Source organism: Malurus melanocephalus, unplaced genomic scaffold, assembly GCF_030028575.1.
Source record: "Malurus melanocephalus ecotype Western Australia unplaced genomic scaffold, MMel_1.1 scaffold_251, whole genome shotgun sequence".
NCBI lineage: Eukaryota > Metazoa > Chordata > Aves > Passeriformes > Maluridae > Malurus > Malurus melanocephalus.
The window spans coordinates 771209-790812 of NW_026623483.1; the positions used below are offsets into that span (position 1 = coordinate 771209).

A 19604-nucleotide genomic window follows, 5' to 3' on the forward strand; every position below is an offset into this window, starting at 1 on the left:
TTTGGATAAATGGCTCCATTGCTTTCCCCCCAGTTTTCCTTATTGCACAGCAAAGGAAATTGATTTGTTCCACCTATTTCACAGTTGTCAGGTCTGTAATATATTGAGTTGAAAAGTCAATGTGACAGTGAGCAATGGGCAAGTGAACTTGAGAAGTGGTGATGCTAAAAGAAATATTCCAGAAAGAAAAGATTTATCCCAGCAGGGTAAGATTTTTCCATGTTTCCAAAACCATTTCCTCCTGCAGAGAAGGCCCTTGTCCCAGGCTTAGTGGCCACAGAGAACCAGTGTCTCCTTTGAAGCCAAGGGAGGCAGCAGATGAACAGGAGCTCATGGAGCCTGTCCCTGCCTGGAGTGCTGAAGCAGCTGGGTGATGGGATTTTCCAGGAAAAYATCCTCTCTTTCCCCTAGAAACACCTATCCTCAGCCCCAGTGCTCCCCAGCACAGAGCTCACCGCTGTGGGACTGCCCTGAGCTGCCCAGTGGGATGCAGTGGGACACAGGGTCCCCCATCCAAAGCCTCTGTGCTTTCTACAGCAAKGAGCAAACCCTCCTCAAGCATCCCACTGTGGCTGTTGGCCCCCACATTTCAGTCTGGTACMTTCAAATGCAGTCCCTTTCTCAGTGGCATTTGTTTAAAGTGGTGCCTGCGCCACTGCTGTGCATCCCTCGATGTGACCCCAGCATGCCCAGCCCCACTCACAGCCGGGCCTTTCAGGAAATGCTGGAAATGCTTTGAAATGCACCCAACCCAGCCCAGTGCAAGTGCTGGGAATGAGCCAAGCCCCAGCTGTCCAGCTTCAGCCCCGGGAAGAAGCCAAGCCAGGCACCCTTCTGCTCCATGGGTCAGCTCCGAGTGTCTGAGCTGGGCTTTCTGTGCCCTTCTTTCTCCTGACTCTTTTTCTGGGGTAGTTTTTGGGAGACAGAGTAGGACATGGGTTTGGGACACRCAGCCTGAGGCGGATGCTGTGGTAGGAAAGATGATATGCCAGACTTAATTCCTAAATTCTCTCCTGGGACCCACACCATCTCTTCCCCACTGTTGCCCCCCCAGAGATCCTTGCTCACCCCAAGCCCTGCCCGCAGCCTCTCTGTCCCAGGGAAGACCCCTCCTGGGCAAGGGAGCATCCCTCACAGGCAGATGGCTTTGTCCTGGTGGCATGTGAGCTTGGCAGCGGGGTGGCCCTGCACCCTCCCGCACCCTGTCCCACCCCCAGACCATGTAGGGCACCCGCTGCTCCCAGCCCAGAGCTTATAGGAAGAGGAAGCCCCATCCCTGCGCAGAGGAGGAAATCCGACAGCCCAGATGTGCACAGAGCCACGCCGATAGCATTCATATTTTCTTTTTTTTCTCTGCAAACAGAGGAGCTGCCGAAGCGGCGGCGGGCACGGCCCAACCCACGGCGTGGTGAACAGCCAGGAGGCTGCAGCACAGCCCTGGCACAGCCATGGGGCAGAAGTGCATGGACAGGGTGTCCTCCTTCCTCTTTGARTATGACACCCCTCGGATGGTGCTGGTGAGGAACAAGAAGGTGGGACTGACCTTCCGACTGATCCAGCTGATCGTCCTGGCGTACATCATCGGGTAAGGTTCCCTGGCTCCTGCCTTCTCTAAAATTAATGCTTTGCCACTGGGTTAAAAGTAACGGAGACAGAGGGGCTGCTGCATCCCCTAAATCCCAGTGCCGGGGKGTTATTGCTGATGGCATCACATCCCTCTGGCTGTGGCTGCTCCCGCGCAGCCCAGTGTCCCACCATGGCTCTTTCAGATGTGTCCTTAGTCTCTGTATTGTCCCCCAAAGCTGCGGGCTGGAGGCTTATCCCTGCCCAGCCCTGCTCCGCACACTAGGACTCCGTCTTTTCACTGAAGAGCATTCAAATCCTGCTCCAACTGCTGGACGGTGGCCTGAGATTCTGTTGTTATTTTTATTTTCATTTATATTAAATAAGAGGCATCTGGGGCCAGTGCAGTGATTTGTGAGACCCAAGTGGCTCAAGGCAGGGCCATAAATCTCCCTGTCCACCGCTCTGACGCTCGGCTGAGACAGAGCCTGGCTCCAAAATTCCTGGTCTGCTTTGCTTCTGGGAGGCAGTTCCAAGAGCCAACACGGTGCAAGGGCAACTGCTTAAAAAAGGCAAYGACTGGAGGAGGCAGGATCAGAGCTGGGTGAGGATGTGTGTCCTCAGGTGCCCCAGGGCTGCTCCTGCCCTGTCCCCTTGGTGTGGGATGCTATGGGATATAATGGTTGTAWGTCTTTGCTATGGCCCCATGGCTGCTGTGTGCTCAGCCCTAGGAGGAGACCAGTGCCTTTTCATGGAGAAGGGMCCCAGGGCAGGAGGTTTAAAGGGAGAGGGGATGTTTGGCTGTGAATTGGAAAATCTAGGAATTGTTGGGGTRCAGAGTGTCTCAAAGGAAAAGCAGTGGCTTGCAGGGCTCAGYGCAAGCAAGTCATTGTGGGGAGCAGAAGTGCCCACCCCTCCTTTTAGCACAGACTCCCTGGAAAGGGGAGAGTGRGGAACAGGGTWAMAGTGTGGGACCCCCATGCTGGTCCMACCTYGCTCATCAGTRCTTTGGCTCCCWAGGGTAATCSTCATGCCAAATTGAAGCCAAGGCCTCAAGGATGCTCTGTTTCAAAAGGTTTTGCGCTGGTGTTTCTGGGATCTTTGTCTCTCCCCTAAGGACTGAGCCAGGGTAGCTCCAGGGCTCCAGTCCCAAATGTGGCCAGGGGTAACTGCTCCTGTGGTTGTGGAACTGGCACAGATGGTTGCACAGAGCTGCTAAGGAAATGTGGCTTAAGCAACTTGGCTAAACTGAGACAGGAAATCAGGAGGGAGCCAAAAGAGAACCAACCTGAGGGTGACAGCCAGTGGCAGAGGGAAGGAATCCAGCATGAAGTTGCTGTAATTACCAAGGTTTTCCTGGTTTGTTGGGGTCAGGCTCCTCTAGCAAGGGGCTGCCTATGAGTGCATCTGCCYGCACCCCCACCAGCCCTTGGCATCCCCTCACTGCCCACTGCACCATCCACAGTTCCACAGCTCCCTTCCACAGCACAGCCTCCAGTTCCCTTCCACAGCACTGCCCACAGCTCCTTGCTCATAGCACTGCCCACAGCTCCCTTCCCACAGCACTGCCCACAGCTCCCTTCCCACAGCACTGCCCACAGTTCCCTGCCCTGAGGGAGACACTATCCCTGAGATTTTCTCTACTTTGAAAGTCAGTTTGGCAGCCAAATATGTATTTATTTACCATTCTCCCAGTTTTGGTCCCCTCTTGGCAGCAGGCATGGGATGATCGTGGGAATGCRTGCCAATGTGTGACTCTGCTGGAAGGACATGGGTAGTGACATCAGTGCAMACAAGTGGGGCCAACCCCCCTGTGAGACCCTGTGTTACCCCTGGGGAGCAGTTCTTTTCTCTGGTAACTGTGATAAGGTGGTATCACCRCTGGCCAGGCAATGCCAGGCACATTCTGGGTTTCACTTCCTGAAATCTCACATGCAAGGAGCTACAGGCTGAGCCACAGGATGAGGCCGATAAGAGAGGAGGGCTTGGTGGCTCTGGCACATAGGGGAGTGACACCAGGGGACTTTTACAATGTGGGCAGGACTCGCTGCAGCAATTACAGCCTCATGAGGAAATGGTGTTTTGTTTGCCATGACCTTGGCTTTGCATCAGGGGAGGTGGGGTCGCTCACCCCTGTGTGCCCACAGTCACTGCTGCCAGGGAGGGATGAGGTGACTGCAGCAGAGTCCGTGCTGGAGGCAGATCCAGGGAAACGTTCTGCCCCAGGTGCTGCCCAGCTCACAACCTCCTGCAGCCTGGAGGGCATCGGGGAAGATGTCCACTGTAAGCAGTGATACCCAGTACAGTCTTCTGCCCTGGAGAAGGATGTTGGAGCTGGGTGTCCCACCTGGGGTGGCAGCAGTGCTGAATTTCTGCTSCCTTCCCCAGGCACTGGAGCAGATGCCACCTCTGAGGTCCTCTTGCCCTCAGTCCTGCGATGCTGATGGGGCTACAAGCCAAAAAGCTCCATCCCCGAGAGGTCCCAACAAGGGCAGCACCGATAGGGAAAACGTTTGGACAGCACCTGGGGTCCCCCATTTTCCCTCCTGCCCATCAGCCAGGTGTCAGAGGCGAGGCTGACACGCCAGACTGGTGTCACGGGCTGTCCCACGGGTAGTGTGCTGCCCCTGTCACGGCCAGCAGGACCAATGCCTGCGGCGGTGGGGACAAAATCCAGATCGCTCCTTTTTTAGTGCCGGGAATGCTCCGCACCACCGGGAGCACTACCCGAAATGGTTGCTCGCCCATGTTTACAGTATCTCTGAGTCAGAGTTAATCCAGCGGCAGCTTGTTTATGCTGTAGGTTAAATAGTGTCAGGAGGCTGCCCTAATGACTGTGTGATGGGCTGGGAAAGGCAGGGAGAGCCCTGTTCCAGCCACAGCATGTCCTTAACCCTGCTCCTGCAGATCTCTTGCCCACAGGGCCATGGTTTCATGTTCCCTTTGCTGGATGGGGCACAGTGGCTCTGGATGTGAGCCATGTCCACACTCAGCTCTATGTTGGCCTTGGAGACATCGATTTTTGGAGAATTTATATGGAGTGGATCAGGAGGTCAGGAGTGTCCAGGTGGGTCACTGAGACCAGAAAGCAGCAAACCAGCCAGAGGCTTTAACCCCAAATGACCAATGGCTACCATGCTCCACCTGCCTTCACACACCCTCAGCCACAAAATGTGTCCCAGTCCCCAAAACACACCATCCTCGCATGAAAGTCAGGTCCTGCAGTTACCGCATCTGTCAGGCAAAGGGTGGGAAAATTCAGCAACATGTCCCTTGTCTAGCAGGAGAATGAAAGAATGATGGCCAGTGATTCCCCAGGTGAGACTTGGCAGAAAAAGCCCCAGTCCACAGGTCTGTGCTGAGATTATGGCTTCGTGGAGGAGTGCTGGTGGCCATGCTCACCCTCTGCCACCTTTCCCTGTCCAGGTGGGTGTTCCTCTACGAGAAGGGATACCAGTCCCAAGACAGCATCGTCAGCTCGGTCTCGGTGAAGTTGAAAGGGCTGACGCTGACCAACGAGAGCGTCCTGGGSCCACACATCTGGGATGTGGTGGACTATGTTTTCCCTCCCCAGGTAAGGAGTMAGGGTGGGTGGGTCAGGGATTTGCTTTTGTCCCACTGGCTGCTTTTCCCTCTGTGCTGGAGTGCAGAGAGTCCTTGGCATAGGCTTTCCATGGTGATAACCACGACGGGGTGTCCCTGTGATGAAAAGGAGGTTGCTCCTATCACAAACCTCTGCCCTGGCTCTCCCTGGGGAGCATCACTTGGGACCCACTATGGCTGATAAGATACATTTTAGGCTGCCTCCAAAAGGATCACAGCTCCTCCAATACCTCTGGACCAGCAACTCAGGCAGCAAGTGGCATCCTCCACTGTCCCTGGGGCTGGTGGCACTGCAGGTCCCCACCCAGGGACAGGCTCCCCACAGAGGAGACCCTGTGCTAGCTATGAGTTTGTTGGCTKTGTCTCCACAGGGGGACAACTCTTTCGTGGTGATGACCAACTTCATTGTCACTCCTGGACAGAAACAAGGAACCTGCCCAGAGGTAAATGCACTGGCTTCCTTCAGTGGGCTCAGCTCTGTAATTCAGGGTGGTTGTGGTGGTGGCACTGGGGAAAGACTTTCCCTAACATTGGAATGCTTTGTAAAAGCCTGAGCCTGGGCCCATGTTATTGTTTCTGACTACTGTGTGCTATGTGAAGACTTCYATTCTGCTGAAAAACAGGCAGCATCCATTTAAGCTTTCTTCCCTTTGAGACAACCAAACAGAGCAGACTTGAGGCTTAAATGAAAGCATCTGCCTGGAGTCAATAAAYCACCCCTTTTTTCTTGCTTTATCTGGACAGCCTTGGTTGGGAAGCAGTGAATGCATAGGGCTCTGGCTGCAGTTGAGTAGTTTTCCTCAAGGAAAATGCTGCCTGGTGAGGCAGGAGGGATTGAGGGATGGAAGCTGCAGAGTGGGATGCTGAGAGGTGGTTGCTTTCTCCAAACAGCTGCCAGAGGCTGGGCTGTGCACAAAGGACAGCGACTGCAGCAAAGGGAAATACAGCCGTCAGGGACAAGGTATGGCACACGGCTCCAGGGCAGGAGTACCGCTGTTTCTGGTGAGACACGCTGAGAAAAGCTACCTGGCTGGGGTGTCATGTGGTGGGGCACCTTCTTTGGACAGGGTGTAGGAAAAGCCTCTGACATGCTGGATGAAGTTCCCACCTGGGCTAGTGCAGCTCTGCTCTTTTGAAAGATACCGGAACTGCAAACAGCTCTGCCAACTAAAGGTTAATCAGGACTAAGCCATTTTCCCCAAACTGCTCTCCTCTTATCTCTTATCTTATCCTCTTCTTGAGTGTGTTTTAACAAGAGAAATCCCCAGCTGCTCTCCTGCACAGCAGTGTAAGAGAAACTGCTGTCCTGAGCTGAGAAGCCACAACTAATTTCCTGTTTTAAAAAGGTGGCAAAACCCTGAGCATTTTGTGCCCTGAATGTCTGTGGCAGAGCTGAAGCCCCAGTCAGACCCCCTCCATCCCAGCGTGAGGCTGAGATTTCACAGGATCCAGGGGTGTGAGCAGCTGTGTCCCCCACAGGGCTCAAGACTGGCAAGTGTGTGCACTTCAACAGCACTGTGAAGACCTGTGAGATCTTTGGCTGGTGCCCTGTTGAAGTTGATTACCATGTTCCCAGGTAAGGATGTTGTTGCTCTTTCCCACTCCAGCTGCACTTGGTGTGGGGCAGACCAAGTTGGGGCAGTACTGGATGTGGCTAGGACAGCCTACATCATGGAAGACCAGAAAGGGAAGGGATGAGTTCACCATTTTTCTGGGTCTGCTTGCCCCAGTTTGGGTTAATTTCCACCAAATGGGGCTTTCTCTAGAGCCTGGAGAGCCAAGTGATGGATGCATGTCTACACTTGCTTTCTTCAGCCCTGCCCTGCTGTCAGAAGCTGAGAAGTTTACCTTGTTCATCAAGAACAGTATCACCTTCCCCAAGTTCAAGGTGTCCAGGTAAGGAGAGATTTGGGGGTATGGCTCCTGGTTGGTTCCTCCAGTTATGTCCCTCAGAGGAAACCATCTGGGTTCAGCCAGTTGTGTGTAACGGGATGCTGGTATARAGGATTGCATACCTCATCAGTGATCCCAGGACTACTCCAACTGCTGCACTGAACCCCGGATTAGCTCACAGGAACTGAGATATTTCCCTCCCAAATCTGTCCCAGCTGGTAGCTGTAGTTACTGGAAAGATTTCTGGAATTAACCTCTCCTGGGTTATCCCCACAAGATGTACATAAAAATACCATTTATCTGAATTCTTCATTTTTCTTCTCTGAARACAACATTAAAATACTACATGGCCAAGATAAACTTGATGCCCCAGAGTCCCTCTTAACATCACAGATTCCATCTGTTTCAGCAAAGGAAACAGGGTTGGCCCCTTCCTGGCAGCACTGGGGGAAGTGCTRCTGGCTGAAGACACACTTATAAGAAGATTTGTGATGGCACTGATTATATATAAGATACATTTTAGGTTGCCTCCAAAAGGATCAGGGTTCCTCCAATGCCTCTGGACCAGCATCTCAGTCAGATATATATATATATCTGATTTGGAACAAATTAACAGAAGTTATTTGTGCTGAAGATGGCTGGTTCTTCTCACTAGGCTGATCTYGACCCCATGCTGCAGCCAAGGGTAAATGTCCTGGCAGCCGGCACACTTGGCAAAGTCTTGGGCTGACCTCACATTGTACCCCAAGAAGTGGCTGGGAGAGGGGTTCTCCCCAGTAGTGATGAGAGGTACCCTGAGCGAGGGCAGGCTAAAGGGGATGCAGAGAGGGAGCAGGTCCTGGCAGTGAGAGCAGCCAGGCTGGCTGCTGTGGCATGGGCTGTGCCAGACCCAGCTGGGCTGTGGGGAAACTTCCTGCCTTTGATCCCTGCTGACAATTAACTGCTGAGCATCAGTGATGGGAKGAGGTTGAGCAAGGCACAAGTATTACAAAACCATAGGCTTCACAGAGAGGATGTTTTTAGGCAAAAGAGCAGAATGGGATGGAAGGCAGTAAGTTGTCCTTTCCTTTTGACTCTTGCTGGAGGAGGATAGCAAACTCGAGCTAAATGTCAAAGCTGTAGGATACACGCACTRTCTATGAGGTGTCCCAGATAAGAAGTTTTAGTGCATGGAACATTGCCTAGCAAAGACCATAGACAGGCTGGCACGTGAATGAGAAAGGGACATTGGTTAGAGAAGCAGCCTCCACAGGTCCTTTCCCACCCAGAGTATTATGTTATTGAGAATCTTTTTCATTCTCTTTTCATTCACAGGCGCAACTTGGTTGAGAGCGTTACCAAGCAGCACCTGAAGAAATGCACCTATCACAAAGTCACCGAYTCCTTATGCCCTGTGTTTGAACTGGGATACATAGTGAAGGAGTCGGGTCAGAATTTTACCTTYCTGGCTGTTAAGGTACTTCAGTTTCAAGTTATGTTTCTTGCTGTTGATGGAAGAGGGACACTGGCAGTGCAATCATCCCCAGCTGTTGAGATGATTTTCTGTTTTCTCAAGAATTCTTGTGAAAACAAGTGTCAGAATTAGCTCATAAAGATTATAAATCTCCTTGGACATGGTCTAATATTTACTCCTTTCTTGGAAACTCTTGAGATTTGACCCAATAGCAGTAAATCCCAGGGTTCAGCTTGTTTTAATTCAAGCAATGAATAACTAGAGCTGTATGGCCAAATCCCATGTGACTGAGCTTGGAAATCCCGGCTGGATGGTCAGATAATGGTCATGCACAGTATAAACTGCAGCCTTTCCCCAGGYTCCAAAATGTAGCTTTGCCCAACACTCGTAAGGCTGGTGTGTGGGTGTATCTGCTATCTCTGCACTGCAGAACCTTGTGATAACTTTGCCAGACATTGAGTAAAATCAGAGGCTTGCATATATGAACATATATTGCCTACACTGAATCAGATGGCCCAGAGCAGCTGTGGCTGCCCCATTCCTGGCCAGGCTGGAGAAACCAGGTCTAGWGAAAGATGTCCTYSCCCRTGTCAARTGGTTGAAATGAGATGGTCTTTAAGGTCCCTTCCACACAAACCATTCTAAGATTCCATATATTATAGGAACAAGGAACAAAAATACAAGGTACTCTGGCACAGCTCTTTACAACCTGGAGGGGGCACAGRAGTGACTATTGCATTTCCTGAGCAATCTATGGGGCAAAGTCAGGCAAGGGAAGGCTGTCTCATGAGGACCAGAAGGGAACTGTGGTGAGCACCCTTCCTCAGGACCATGCCTTGGATGTGTTCTGGTCAGGAACAAGAGGGCATGAATTTATTTGTGTATCCAGCACTCAGGACAGAAACAAGTGCCTCTGCAAGGGGTTATATACAGGCCACAAAGCCAAGGTTGCCCAGGAAGGCTAAGGCAGAAGTGGGATCCTTGCATCTGGAGAGCCAGGACACCTCATGGCATCGAGACAGGAGGGAAAGCATTTCTCTGTGTGGGCCAGGTCCAAGRAGGCAACCTTGTGACTCCCTTCTCGGCTGCAGGGTGGAGTGGTGGGCATTACCATAGACTGGAACTGTGACCTTGACTGGCCCCTGCGCTACTGCAAACCCATTTACCAGTTCCATGGCCTTTACAATGATGACAGTAAYGTTTCACCAGGGTTCAACTTCAGGTAAGGAAATACCTGTTAATTCTCCAGGCATAATTCAGRTGTGACAGGTTTCAGATTCTCACAGCACTCAAGGGATGTGGAAGGTCAGAGACTGTTCTTCAAAACTTTGCAGTACCAGRCAGCAGTACCAGTGCTCTTTAAAATGGCAGAGAAAAGAAAAATGGCAGAGAAAATGATAATACACCCCTCGGCTTCAAAATTATCCCATTTCCTTTCCATCTCCTTCCCCTTGCGGGGTCTCCTGCTTGGCCAAGCTTTTGGGAAGCCAATTGTAAGACTGGAGATGGTGCAGGACAATCTGACATGTTCCCCCAGTCTCTATCCTCAGTTCTGTGTGACACTGTCACTAGTGCTGCACCAACAGCATTTGGGGACATCAGATCAAACAGCATTAGCAGGAGCTGGCACTCCAACCAGCTGGAACTCCAACCTGCAGGCAGGAAATTGAGACACAGAGAGGAGAGGTGCCAACAGCCCAGCTCCTTCAGGGCTTTAAGGAGAAGGTCAGGAGCAGGTCTGTGATAGCACATTCCCAGATTTTTGTCAAAGATCCTGATGCTATTTGGAATGCAGAGGCTGTTAGACACCCTGGCAGACCATTAACACTCACCATCCAATTGGACAGATATGCCAAATACTACAAAGAAGACGGGATGGAAAAGAGGACACTCTACAAGGTGTTTGGGATCCGGCTTGACATTTTGGTGAATGGCAAGGTAAGACTGGCCAGGCACCATGAATACCCCTGGATCCCTGAGACAGCAATGTCATGTCCTTGGGAAGGTACCAGCTTTGTAATACAGAACAGGGTCCTGTAGGATCAGGAAAATCTGTGTGAATGCTTTCCTTGGGTGCTGGCCCACTCTTAGGAGCAGTTGGGAAGTACTGGGGAAGGGAACAGAGGGGGAAAACATGTTTTATAGGTCACATCTTTCAGCTGCAGCTTGGTCAGTGTTTTCGTCTAAAAAACATTGGGGTGGGGGCTGCAACTGTGGAAACTCAAAACCTTTTACTGACATTTCCAAAAGCTGAATATTTGCATTTTTCTATTTTGTCTTTTTCATCCCACTGAGAGAGAAGGCTTTCCACATTGTGTTCCCACTGGGAATATTTAAAGTGTGTTCTTTTGTTTGGCTGCTTGATTTTGGTTGGGTTTCTTATATTAAATATACAGGAAGAAAAGTAGCTTCAATTTATTTCAGCCTAAAACCGACCTTCAATATTTTTCTGTTTGACCAGCTCTTTCCCAGCTCCTGTTTCTCTCATGCTGTGGTTGTGGTTTGTGTTGCTGTGAGGGCCTTTTGCTCAGCCCCATCTACAGCTACAGCACCCTTTTTTTTTTATTTCCCCTGGGCTGACTGTAACTTATCACCTATTTTCTCTGACTTTATCCAGGCAGGCAAATTTGACATCATCCCAACCATGACCACAATTGGCTCTGGAATTGGTATTTTTGGAGTGGTAAGTTCAGATATTTCCAGCCTCTATATGGAGACTCTCAAATTATTCTTCTTGCTTATGACATCCGTGGGAAGTGTCCTTCCCAGTGAAATACTGGCTATTGCTCAGGGAACCAGGGGTGGGCAAAAGGGGGAAAGAGGTGCTCTCCTGCCTCACTAGCTCAGGAAAATAGATTCCTGCTGGTCCCTGGCTGATGTGAATTCTGCCCTGCTGGCAAAGGGAAGACAAGCTCTCTTGGCAGGTCTTGGTATCCTGAGTTTCGATTTAGAGCTGGCATTGAGGGGGCTCTGGAAGTGATGGGCACTGTTTCACCCAGGACACAAACCCAGCATCCTATTTGGGTTGCTAAGGTCRTTAAAAACTTGGGCATGGCTCAAAGGGTGTTATGCTCTGCACTTAGCTGAAGTGGGAACACTTCAATTCTGCTGACTTCAATCACCCACTATTGAACATTTCATTTCTGTCCTAAATGGACAGAATTTCTCCTAAATTTGGAGACTTCAGCAACTGCCATGCTGTGGGATGAAGCAGAAGTGACCCTAAACTGTGGGGCAAACTGGGACAAACTGGAAGTACACAGTGGTCCAGGTGAGTTTGGAGGGCAGTTCCAACCCTAACTGCACTTTTATTTAAGGCCTCTGTCCTCTGCGACCTGCTCCTGCTGCATTTTCTCCATGGACGAGACTATTACAAGCAGAAGAAATTCAAATATGCAGAACCGGAGCCTGTAAGTAACAGAGAGTGCCTGCTCTGCAGAGGCTCTTGCGGGGGGGATGTAGATATGTGCATGAGTAATGATGCTGTAACACAAGCATCCACRCTGAGGGGCAACCAGGCGCCTTCCTGAGCTCTTGGGACTGTTGGAGACTGYGATCCATGCCTCTCCTCTCCAAAATTACTGAGATTTTATGTGTGACTCACTATTAATAAATTCATTCTCTCCCTTTAACCCCAGATATTCTGGTATTGCTTTAAGGGAAGTAGGGRCAGACCAATGCTTTAAGCAAACTAGAAAATGGTCTCTTTTTTTCCCTTTGAAAACATCTCCATGACCATGGAGTGTTTCATGGCTTTTAATAGGACACAAAAAGAGTTCCCCTCAAATTTATCTGAAAATATACTTATGGATTGGGGGTTAGGAGTTGATGCCCAGTCACATTTTTTCCCTGGTATTAGAAAGAAGCAGGTCTGTAAAAGAATCTTTGTTTTCTCTCATTTAACCCCCAGTCAAAGTCACATAAGAAGGAAAAGGAGCCAGACAACACGCAGTGAGAGGTGAGTGGTGATTCCCCAGCCTTGCTAGCACACATCTGGTAGGCATGAGGGCTATGGGTCTTGGGGCTATCCCGAGGGCTCTGGGAAGGCAGCAGGGCTCCAGGGAAGGCAGCAGGGCTCCAGGGAGGCTTGGAGGAGATCTGAGATGTGGGTTGTAATGTCTAACATGGGGTCAGCCTTTTGCAGCATAAGCAATTGCACGGGGCAGCAGCAAATGCAGGATGTGGGACTGACATGGTGTCTTGAAGAAGGGCAGTGGGGGGCAAGACACCAGAAATCACTGTGCACGTCTCTCTTGGCAGAATCCACACTGACAGACAGACCTGCACCCCTCTTCCTCCTCCTCTTCTCTTAAAACTTGGTCGCCATCCCCATCACCTCCCTGGGCCAGCCCTAAAACCAGCAGGAGCAGCATCCAGCACCACCTCATGGGAAGGTGGTGCCCCGCAGCCAGCCCACAGTCTCTGGTGGGACATGCCACAATGCTGTGGATGGGTCAAACTAAGGGATCTTGGGGCCCTCTGCCAGCCCTGCTGCAGGGTGCTGGGTCTGCTGCCATTGCAGGCCCTTCAGAAGGACTCCCACTGCACCTTGCCTGTTCTGCCAGGGTTGTGCCAGGGCATCTGCACCTGAAGCCCCTGGGGAGAGCACAGCTGCCTCTTCCTTCCCAAAACATCCTTGGACAGCTCCAAATTGAGAAGGGGAGGGAAGGAGAGCTGGCAGGAACCATGCCCAGCCTCTCTCCCTGGGAGAAAAATGGTTATTTTGTAAGGATGTATTTTATTAAAAAAACAAAAAAATAAACCTTTAGTTTTTCTACTACATCCCTTTGTGGTGCCTGTGCTTSCCCCAGAGCACAATGTTTGCAATGGTTTCTGGAGGGTTTGTGCATGCAAAGCAATCGCATCAGTGATGACTCCTTCAGAAACCTGGGCCCCTGGGCCTCTGCCATGAGCAGGGGCTGTTATCAGTGTTGTCACTTGGGTTTCCTCCTCAGACAGCCTGGYTGGCAGGGAGTGCTGGCACACTGCCAGCCACGGCGATCCACTGTCCTGTGCCAGCTCTGCCTTCACTGCCCATGCCGGTCAGTGTTAGCTGGTCAGAATGGACTTTCTCAGCAGCAGCCTCGCATACCAACYCTTTGCACCCAGAAACTAAACTGCCCTCTCTGCCAGAAGATTTGTACTGCTCAGCAGGTGTATCTGGACATCACAGGCTAMGCCCAAACCCCACATCCCTGCAAGCAAACCCTGCCCTTCCTGCTGGCTCTGTTCCATACTCCAGGACACATCAGCACTGACTTTCTGCACAGACCCTCTCTAAATGTCCTTTTTTATCTCCCCGAGAAAATTTTGCCTTGGTCCCCCAAAAGTGGACCCCACCTGCTGTGGAAAAGTCAGTGGAGAAGCTGTAGGGCTTCTTATGCTGACAGAGCCTGTAGGACAGATGCACTCCTCCATGGTTTAAAGGATACAAGCACGTGCCACAGACAGATGCAGGTGATAGTTGATCATAAGCTCAACAAACATTTCAAGCCATACATTCCCCAGTGGGAGATGATTTACACTCARCAGGATGCCTCAGCTTTCACAAGCAGGATTAACTTTTTCACCCTTTCCTGTGCTGCCGTCCTGTGTCAGAGAGGTGCCAGGTGTTTACACTAAGGATGCAGAGAGGGTAAGGGAAAGCTGCCTGGTCTCTGGAGGCTTCGGTGCCTGTTCAGCRGGGGCTGGGGGATCCCCCATCCCGGGGGCTCTCCTGCAGCACCCATCGAGGCCAAGACTGCACGGTTCCATGTGGTGCCGCGGCACAGCTCCCCAGCAAGCTGCCACCAGCAGAGGGGACTGCAAGACCATTTCACGCAGACGTTCCTGGGGAAAATCCGGTTTCCAGATACAGTGAAGCGAGAGCGTTCAGGCAACCTTTCGCAACCACTTACACCGGGTCAGTCTCCGGTCAAAACTTAAAATAACAAACGTAAGGCTGCAGGTAAAGCTGCGGGGTGTTTCTGCCTGGTTAATCTTTCAAGCTGCTTGTAATGCAAAGCCCCTATTCTTTCCTAGGAAGAATTAAAAAGCAGAATATGAAATCAGGAAAAATGCAACTTGTAAATGATCGCCTCTAGTAGCTATTCTAAACTCCTGAGYTGGGATCCCTAAAAGTCCCAAGGCTGCTTTAAAAATCATGGAAGGATTTATTTTCATCTCTTTAGCTTGTTTTTTAAAATGCACAATCTTTACGCATTTTTTTTTTTTCTCTTTTCATTCATCATTTCTGCAACCAGCAGAATGAGATATTGCAATTTTAATTCTTTCCCCTAAACAAACTTCTCCTCAAAGCCAGGGGCCTCAGGCCCTGAGGCTCCCAGTGGGGTGCCAAACAGAGCGATGGCTGGAAGAACAGAGGATTTCTGTAAGAAACTCAGCAAGTCTCAGATTTTACCATACACTGGTCCCCTCTGCTGTATGAAAAGGCAGAGAAAGCCCGTGGCATTTGTTTCAGCCCTTTTTGCCAGAGGGGCTGGAGCTGGTGCTCAGGAGTTGGAAAGCAAGGAGGAAGGGCTGCTCTGTTCAGCCCCATGGGGAGCCTGCCTTGAGACAGGKGCTCCACTTCAGCACTGCAGCCCCCTCCCAGTGCCTTCCAGGYTGCCATAACTCACRCAAAGTTACTGAATGCAGTACAGGACACAACACTTAAAAGCTAGAGCCTCATAGATGGAAATGTAGACAGGTTAAGACATTTGGTGTTGCAAGTCCTAGCGGGGAAATGTGGATAATCAGCAGGATCATATTCCCGTCCTCTTGGCTTGACCTGGTCCTGCTCTTAGGGTCGGGAAGAATGTACTTTTCTTAGAAGAATTTCTTTGTGCTGTGGCCAGAAAACAACTGCATTTGAAGCTGTTAAGATGTGGTCAATATGTCCAGCTGCTCTCTGACCTCTGAGCAGCAATCTGAAGYGTTACAGAATCCTGAAGGGATTTGGTCATCATGTCAAGACCCCTTCAATGACAGTTTGCTGTGTTGCTTCCCATTCATGTTGTGGCCAATTGAGGTTGGGCTACTCGTGGGGTTTTGTTAACTCCTTGTTTAATTGCTTTTTGTTTTTTACACTGTTATTAACGAACAGAAAAGGAACTTTCAGCAATTCAAACACTGTCCCAGAAAACACACAAGAATGAATATATATTATCCAGCTAATCCCTAATCTTTACAATCAGCATTAACAAGCTCTTGTATGTGATAGTGTCAGTGCTCCAAGGGTCTTGAGGACTCTTGCCTTGATCATGTGTGTTAGATGACAAAAGCAAGCAATGAATTCAGTGTGACTATTCCCATTTCATAGAAAGATAAACCAAGATACAAGCAAATAATTTTTGAACATTGATTTAAATGTAGTGAGAATTTTCTGCTTCTGACCAGCTTTTTATCTGTAAAGGCTACTAGGTTGGACCTAATACAGATATATCTTTTTACTCCCACAGTCATGGTTACTTTGAAAAAAATCAAGTAGCACAGACATTCCAGAAGAGCAATTACAGAAAAACTTATTTGGCAATAATTATGCTGGTTAGTAATTCTGCAGAGATGATGAATTATATTTCCATCTCTGCAGAGCTGGCAACATTTAATCATTATGTTTGTGCTCAATTCCCAGCACAATGAGGCCCTGATTTCCACCTGGCACTTCCAGACACTGTAACAAGGCAAATTAAAATGAGTAACACTCAAGAAGAAGATAACTCCTTTCCTGTGCAACCTCTCCTCTTTTAAAGCCCACTCATTCTTTCTGTGGCACAGCAGACTCCCTKTTATTTTTTACCCAGTCCTCCTCTTAGGAAATTCTTGGATTTCTCCCTAAAAAAAGCACCTGCCTTTCTGGTTACACTATTTCCCTTTCTCTTTTGTTGTGGGAGCATGTTTTCAGTTGGATAAATCCTCTGGCTGAGATACAGTGAAGGACTGGCAGGAGCATGCATATCTTCCCAGGTCTGAAGGATGCTTTTATTTCCTTCTGTCCCACAGCTGGGCATTCTCAGGCCAGACTGTGTTGGGTGGCAAAAGGATCTTCTTGGCCATTCGAGCACTTGATATCTGCAGCTCAGCCTGCAGCCACCCTCCTGGGGACAGTGTGGTTGTTCCAGCCCATTTTCACTGCTGCCAGCCCTGCATTAATTATGCCACACTATAAACTTAGGCTTCCTTTGGTCAAGTATTCTCTCCTTCTGTTATCTAATTGCTTTATTGCCTTATTTTAGAAAGTGTAAAATTCAAAAGTGTCCAAATGGGTTCTGAATATAGCAATAGCTCAGTCACCTGATGGGCTCTTCAGCAGGGGTGAATCAGGATTGCTCCAGTTAACAGGGCTCTGCTTACCAGTACCAAGTACAGATCCAGCTCACCTTCATGGCACTACAAAGAGATTTACTAAAAAAAACTATGGCTTTAAATCTTTTTTTATCTAAACATAATAGTGACATGCCTGAGGAAATGTAAGCTCTCCCCCTCATGACTGTAACTCAAGGACAGGTTAAATAAACACATTCCCAGTCCTTGCACCCAAAAAAACATGTGCAAAATCAGTTACCAACCAACCAACTCAATCATTATTGAACAGAAATATCAAAGTCTTATTTTAACATTATTATAACCATTGTGGTCTAAGCATCAGAGAGACATTGTTTGTGACTCTGTTTCCACTGGCCACAACGGCTCTGCACTGTAATCACCTGTGCATGATAAAAAGGGAAACTAAGGCACAGGATTTGTTTTTCTGGTCGAAACAGCAGGTTCTGACTGAGCTGAGTCAGCCAGGTTATTTCATTAAGTCAAGCGCTCTCAGTCTTTTCCAGAGTTGATCGTTTCAAACCTTGATACTGATGCTAAACTGYGCTTCAATTATACTGTGATTTAAACTGCCTGGTGCTAAAGAAGGCAGACCTATAGGGGACAAAYATCAGCACTTTCCAGTCAGCATCTTGTAAACATCTCAAAGCCAAATTAATCACTCCAAATGACTTCTGGAATCCTTGCAAAACTTCCTCAGCAGTAGTTAAGGCAAGAGGAGCAGGAGGCTGAAAAGTTCACTTATTGCTCAGGAGAAGCTGAGTTGGCCCTGCATGAGCAAGTCCCTGCTTGATTGAATTGCAAGCTTCTGTGAAACAGGTCAGTGTTTTGGTGTACATGGTCTTTCAGAGCACCTCTCATGCCCTGAAGCCACAGGAGCACAGTCCCTCCACAGGCACAGCCACATTCCTGGGTCCTGGGCACATACTCCCAGACACATACTCCCAGGCATCGAGGACAKAGGGGCTTTGCTGGGGCTTTCACTCAGGGCTGGGAGGAGGCTTTACTTTTGCTCATGGCTGCCTTGAGGTGATATCTAATCAGAGTCATTAGCTAATATCCAGAGCTGCTGGAAGACAACGACAACTTTGGAAGCACAAACTCAAGGTGATGGTGCTCTCTGCTGTGCTGTTACAATCACAGAATCATTTTGGTTGGAAAAGATCTCTGAAATCATCCAGTGCAACCACAAACATAACAAGTGCTACTAAACCATGTCCCTAAGTGCCACATCTACATGTCTTTGGTCATCCTAAAATGCAGCAGGCTTTGCCATCCTCCCACTGGTTATCACGCYGCTGTTCACCTGCTCCAAGAGCCCCTCACTGCCCCTGTCCTTCCCWTTCATGGAAGATCTCTGCTGGATTTTCTCTGTGATGAGCTGAAAACACAACCCTTTGTAGTTTTCTGAAAGGAATCRCTTCACTGAATGTAGCAACTCTTTAGTAGTCAAGTTTTGAACCACATAACATTTCAATTCCAAGTGGTTTTGACTGAAAATTGGCAAAGAGAAGGTACAAATATTTTAGATGGAAGTGAAAGGGCATTAGCCCTGAATAAACCTGTTCTTCTGGAGAGAGTTGCTCAGCTGCCTGTGACCAGCCAGGGTGACAAAGCACATTTCTGCAGGAAAAGAAAGACTTGGATGCACATAGCAAAGAGCAGCAGGGTATGTCTAACTATAATAAACATACACACAGAATGAATAAATGAAAAAATCACAGTCTTTGCTAGGCTTACAAGATGACTTTGCTGTTTTGATCAATAGTGCCTTGTAATTACATTTTGATACTTCTCTCAACACAGTGACAACAGAGGAAGCTTTTTTGAGATGAGAAAAAAAGTTGGTAGTAAACCACAAGCTGCATTATTAATGTGTTGAGTTATTTCAAGTTATAAAAGCCATGGTAAGTAATTAATTTGTTTCCAAAGCAGAGGATTATTTGAGACCCACTGGAAGCAGGCACAAGTATTTCTATCTGCTTGTTGTCACAGCAGGAAGGAGCAGCAGTCTGCAGCGGGTTGAGTCAGGGTGTGGATTTAATCCAACTCTTGCTCTCTGGCTAAATCCAAGATTCCTGGTGGGGACCCTGACTGTGAGTGGAGTCACAACAGAGCCCAGCAAGTCCTGCCACAAATCACTTGTCACAAGATCAACATCTCATGAATCCCACTGCAAACACTTCACTSCTGAGTGCAATGGGAATCCCTTGACCCAGGGGTACAGTCAACTACAAGTCAAGAAGGTAAAAGAGAGTGTGAGGGAAAAATAAAGCCAAACTATGATGGCATCTGCTTGTAGGAATTTCTTGAAGAACAGCAGTGGAATTAGTTGATCTGCGACATTTCTTCTCATTGCTGTAAGACTTCAGAAAGTGTATATGGTCAGGGTTGGGTGTTGCTACTCTGAGACGGAGCCTGGATGAGGGGACGCCTGTGTGCCAGGATCCTGGGTCCCTCACGCTGTGTCCCTCAGCCCGGGGCTGGCAGGCCCTCCGCTCCCGCTCKCAGTGCCACCTCCCCTGATTATACATATTAGGGAATATTTAGGGAKAATTTCTTYGCAGAAGGGGRGATTAGGCATTGGAACGMGCTGCTCAGGGAGGTGSGGGAATCACCGTCCCTGAACGTGGKGTTCTGTCACAGTGCTATTCTGTCACAGGCTGGACTCGATGAYCTCAGAGGTTTTTTTCCAACTTAACTGATTCTGTGATGAGCAAAAAGCCCCGTGTTTTCACTCAAGAGTCCGCACCCTAGACGCGCTTCTGGCTGGACATCACACGCCGCCTAA

At 49.3% G+C, this 19604-nt stretch overlaps 1 protein-coding gene across 1 annotated transcript; it reads left to right on the forward strand.

Annotated features, from left to right (window-relative positions):
• The first annotated feature begins 1117 nt into the window (after window positions 1–1117).
• On the forward strand, window positions 1118–13283 carry P2RX1 (purinergic receptor P2X 1). Its single transcript, XM_057375501.1, has 13 exons — window positions 1118–1585; window positions 4990–5137; window positions 5538–5609; window positions 6058–6127; window positions 6646–6742; window positions 6982–7062; window positions 8374–8515; window positions 9604–9734; window positions 10360–10450; window positions 11130–11195; window positions 11830–11922; window positions 12423–12470; window positions 12773–13283. The coding sequence occupies exons 1-12, from the start codon at window positions 1449–1451 to the stop codon at window positions 12465–12467; spliced, it is 1173 nt and encodes a 390-aa protein (XP_057231484.1). The 5' UTR covers window positions 1118–1448; the 3' UTR covers window positions 12468–12470; window positions 12773–13283.
• The last annotated feature ends 6321 nt before the right edge of the window (window positions 13284–19604 follow it).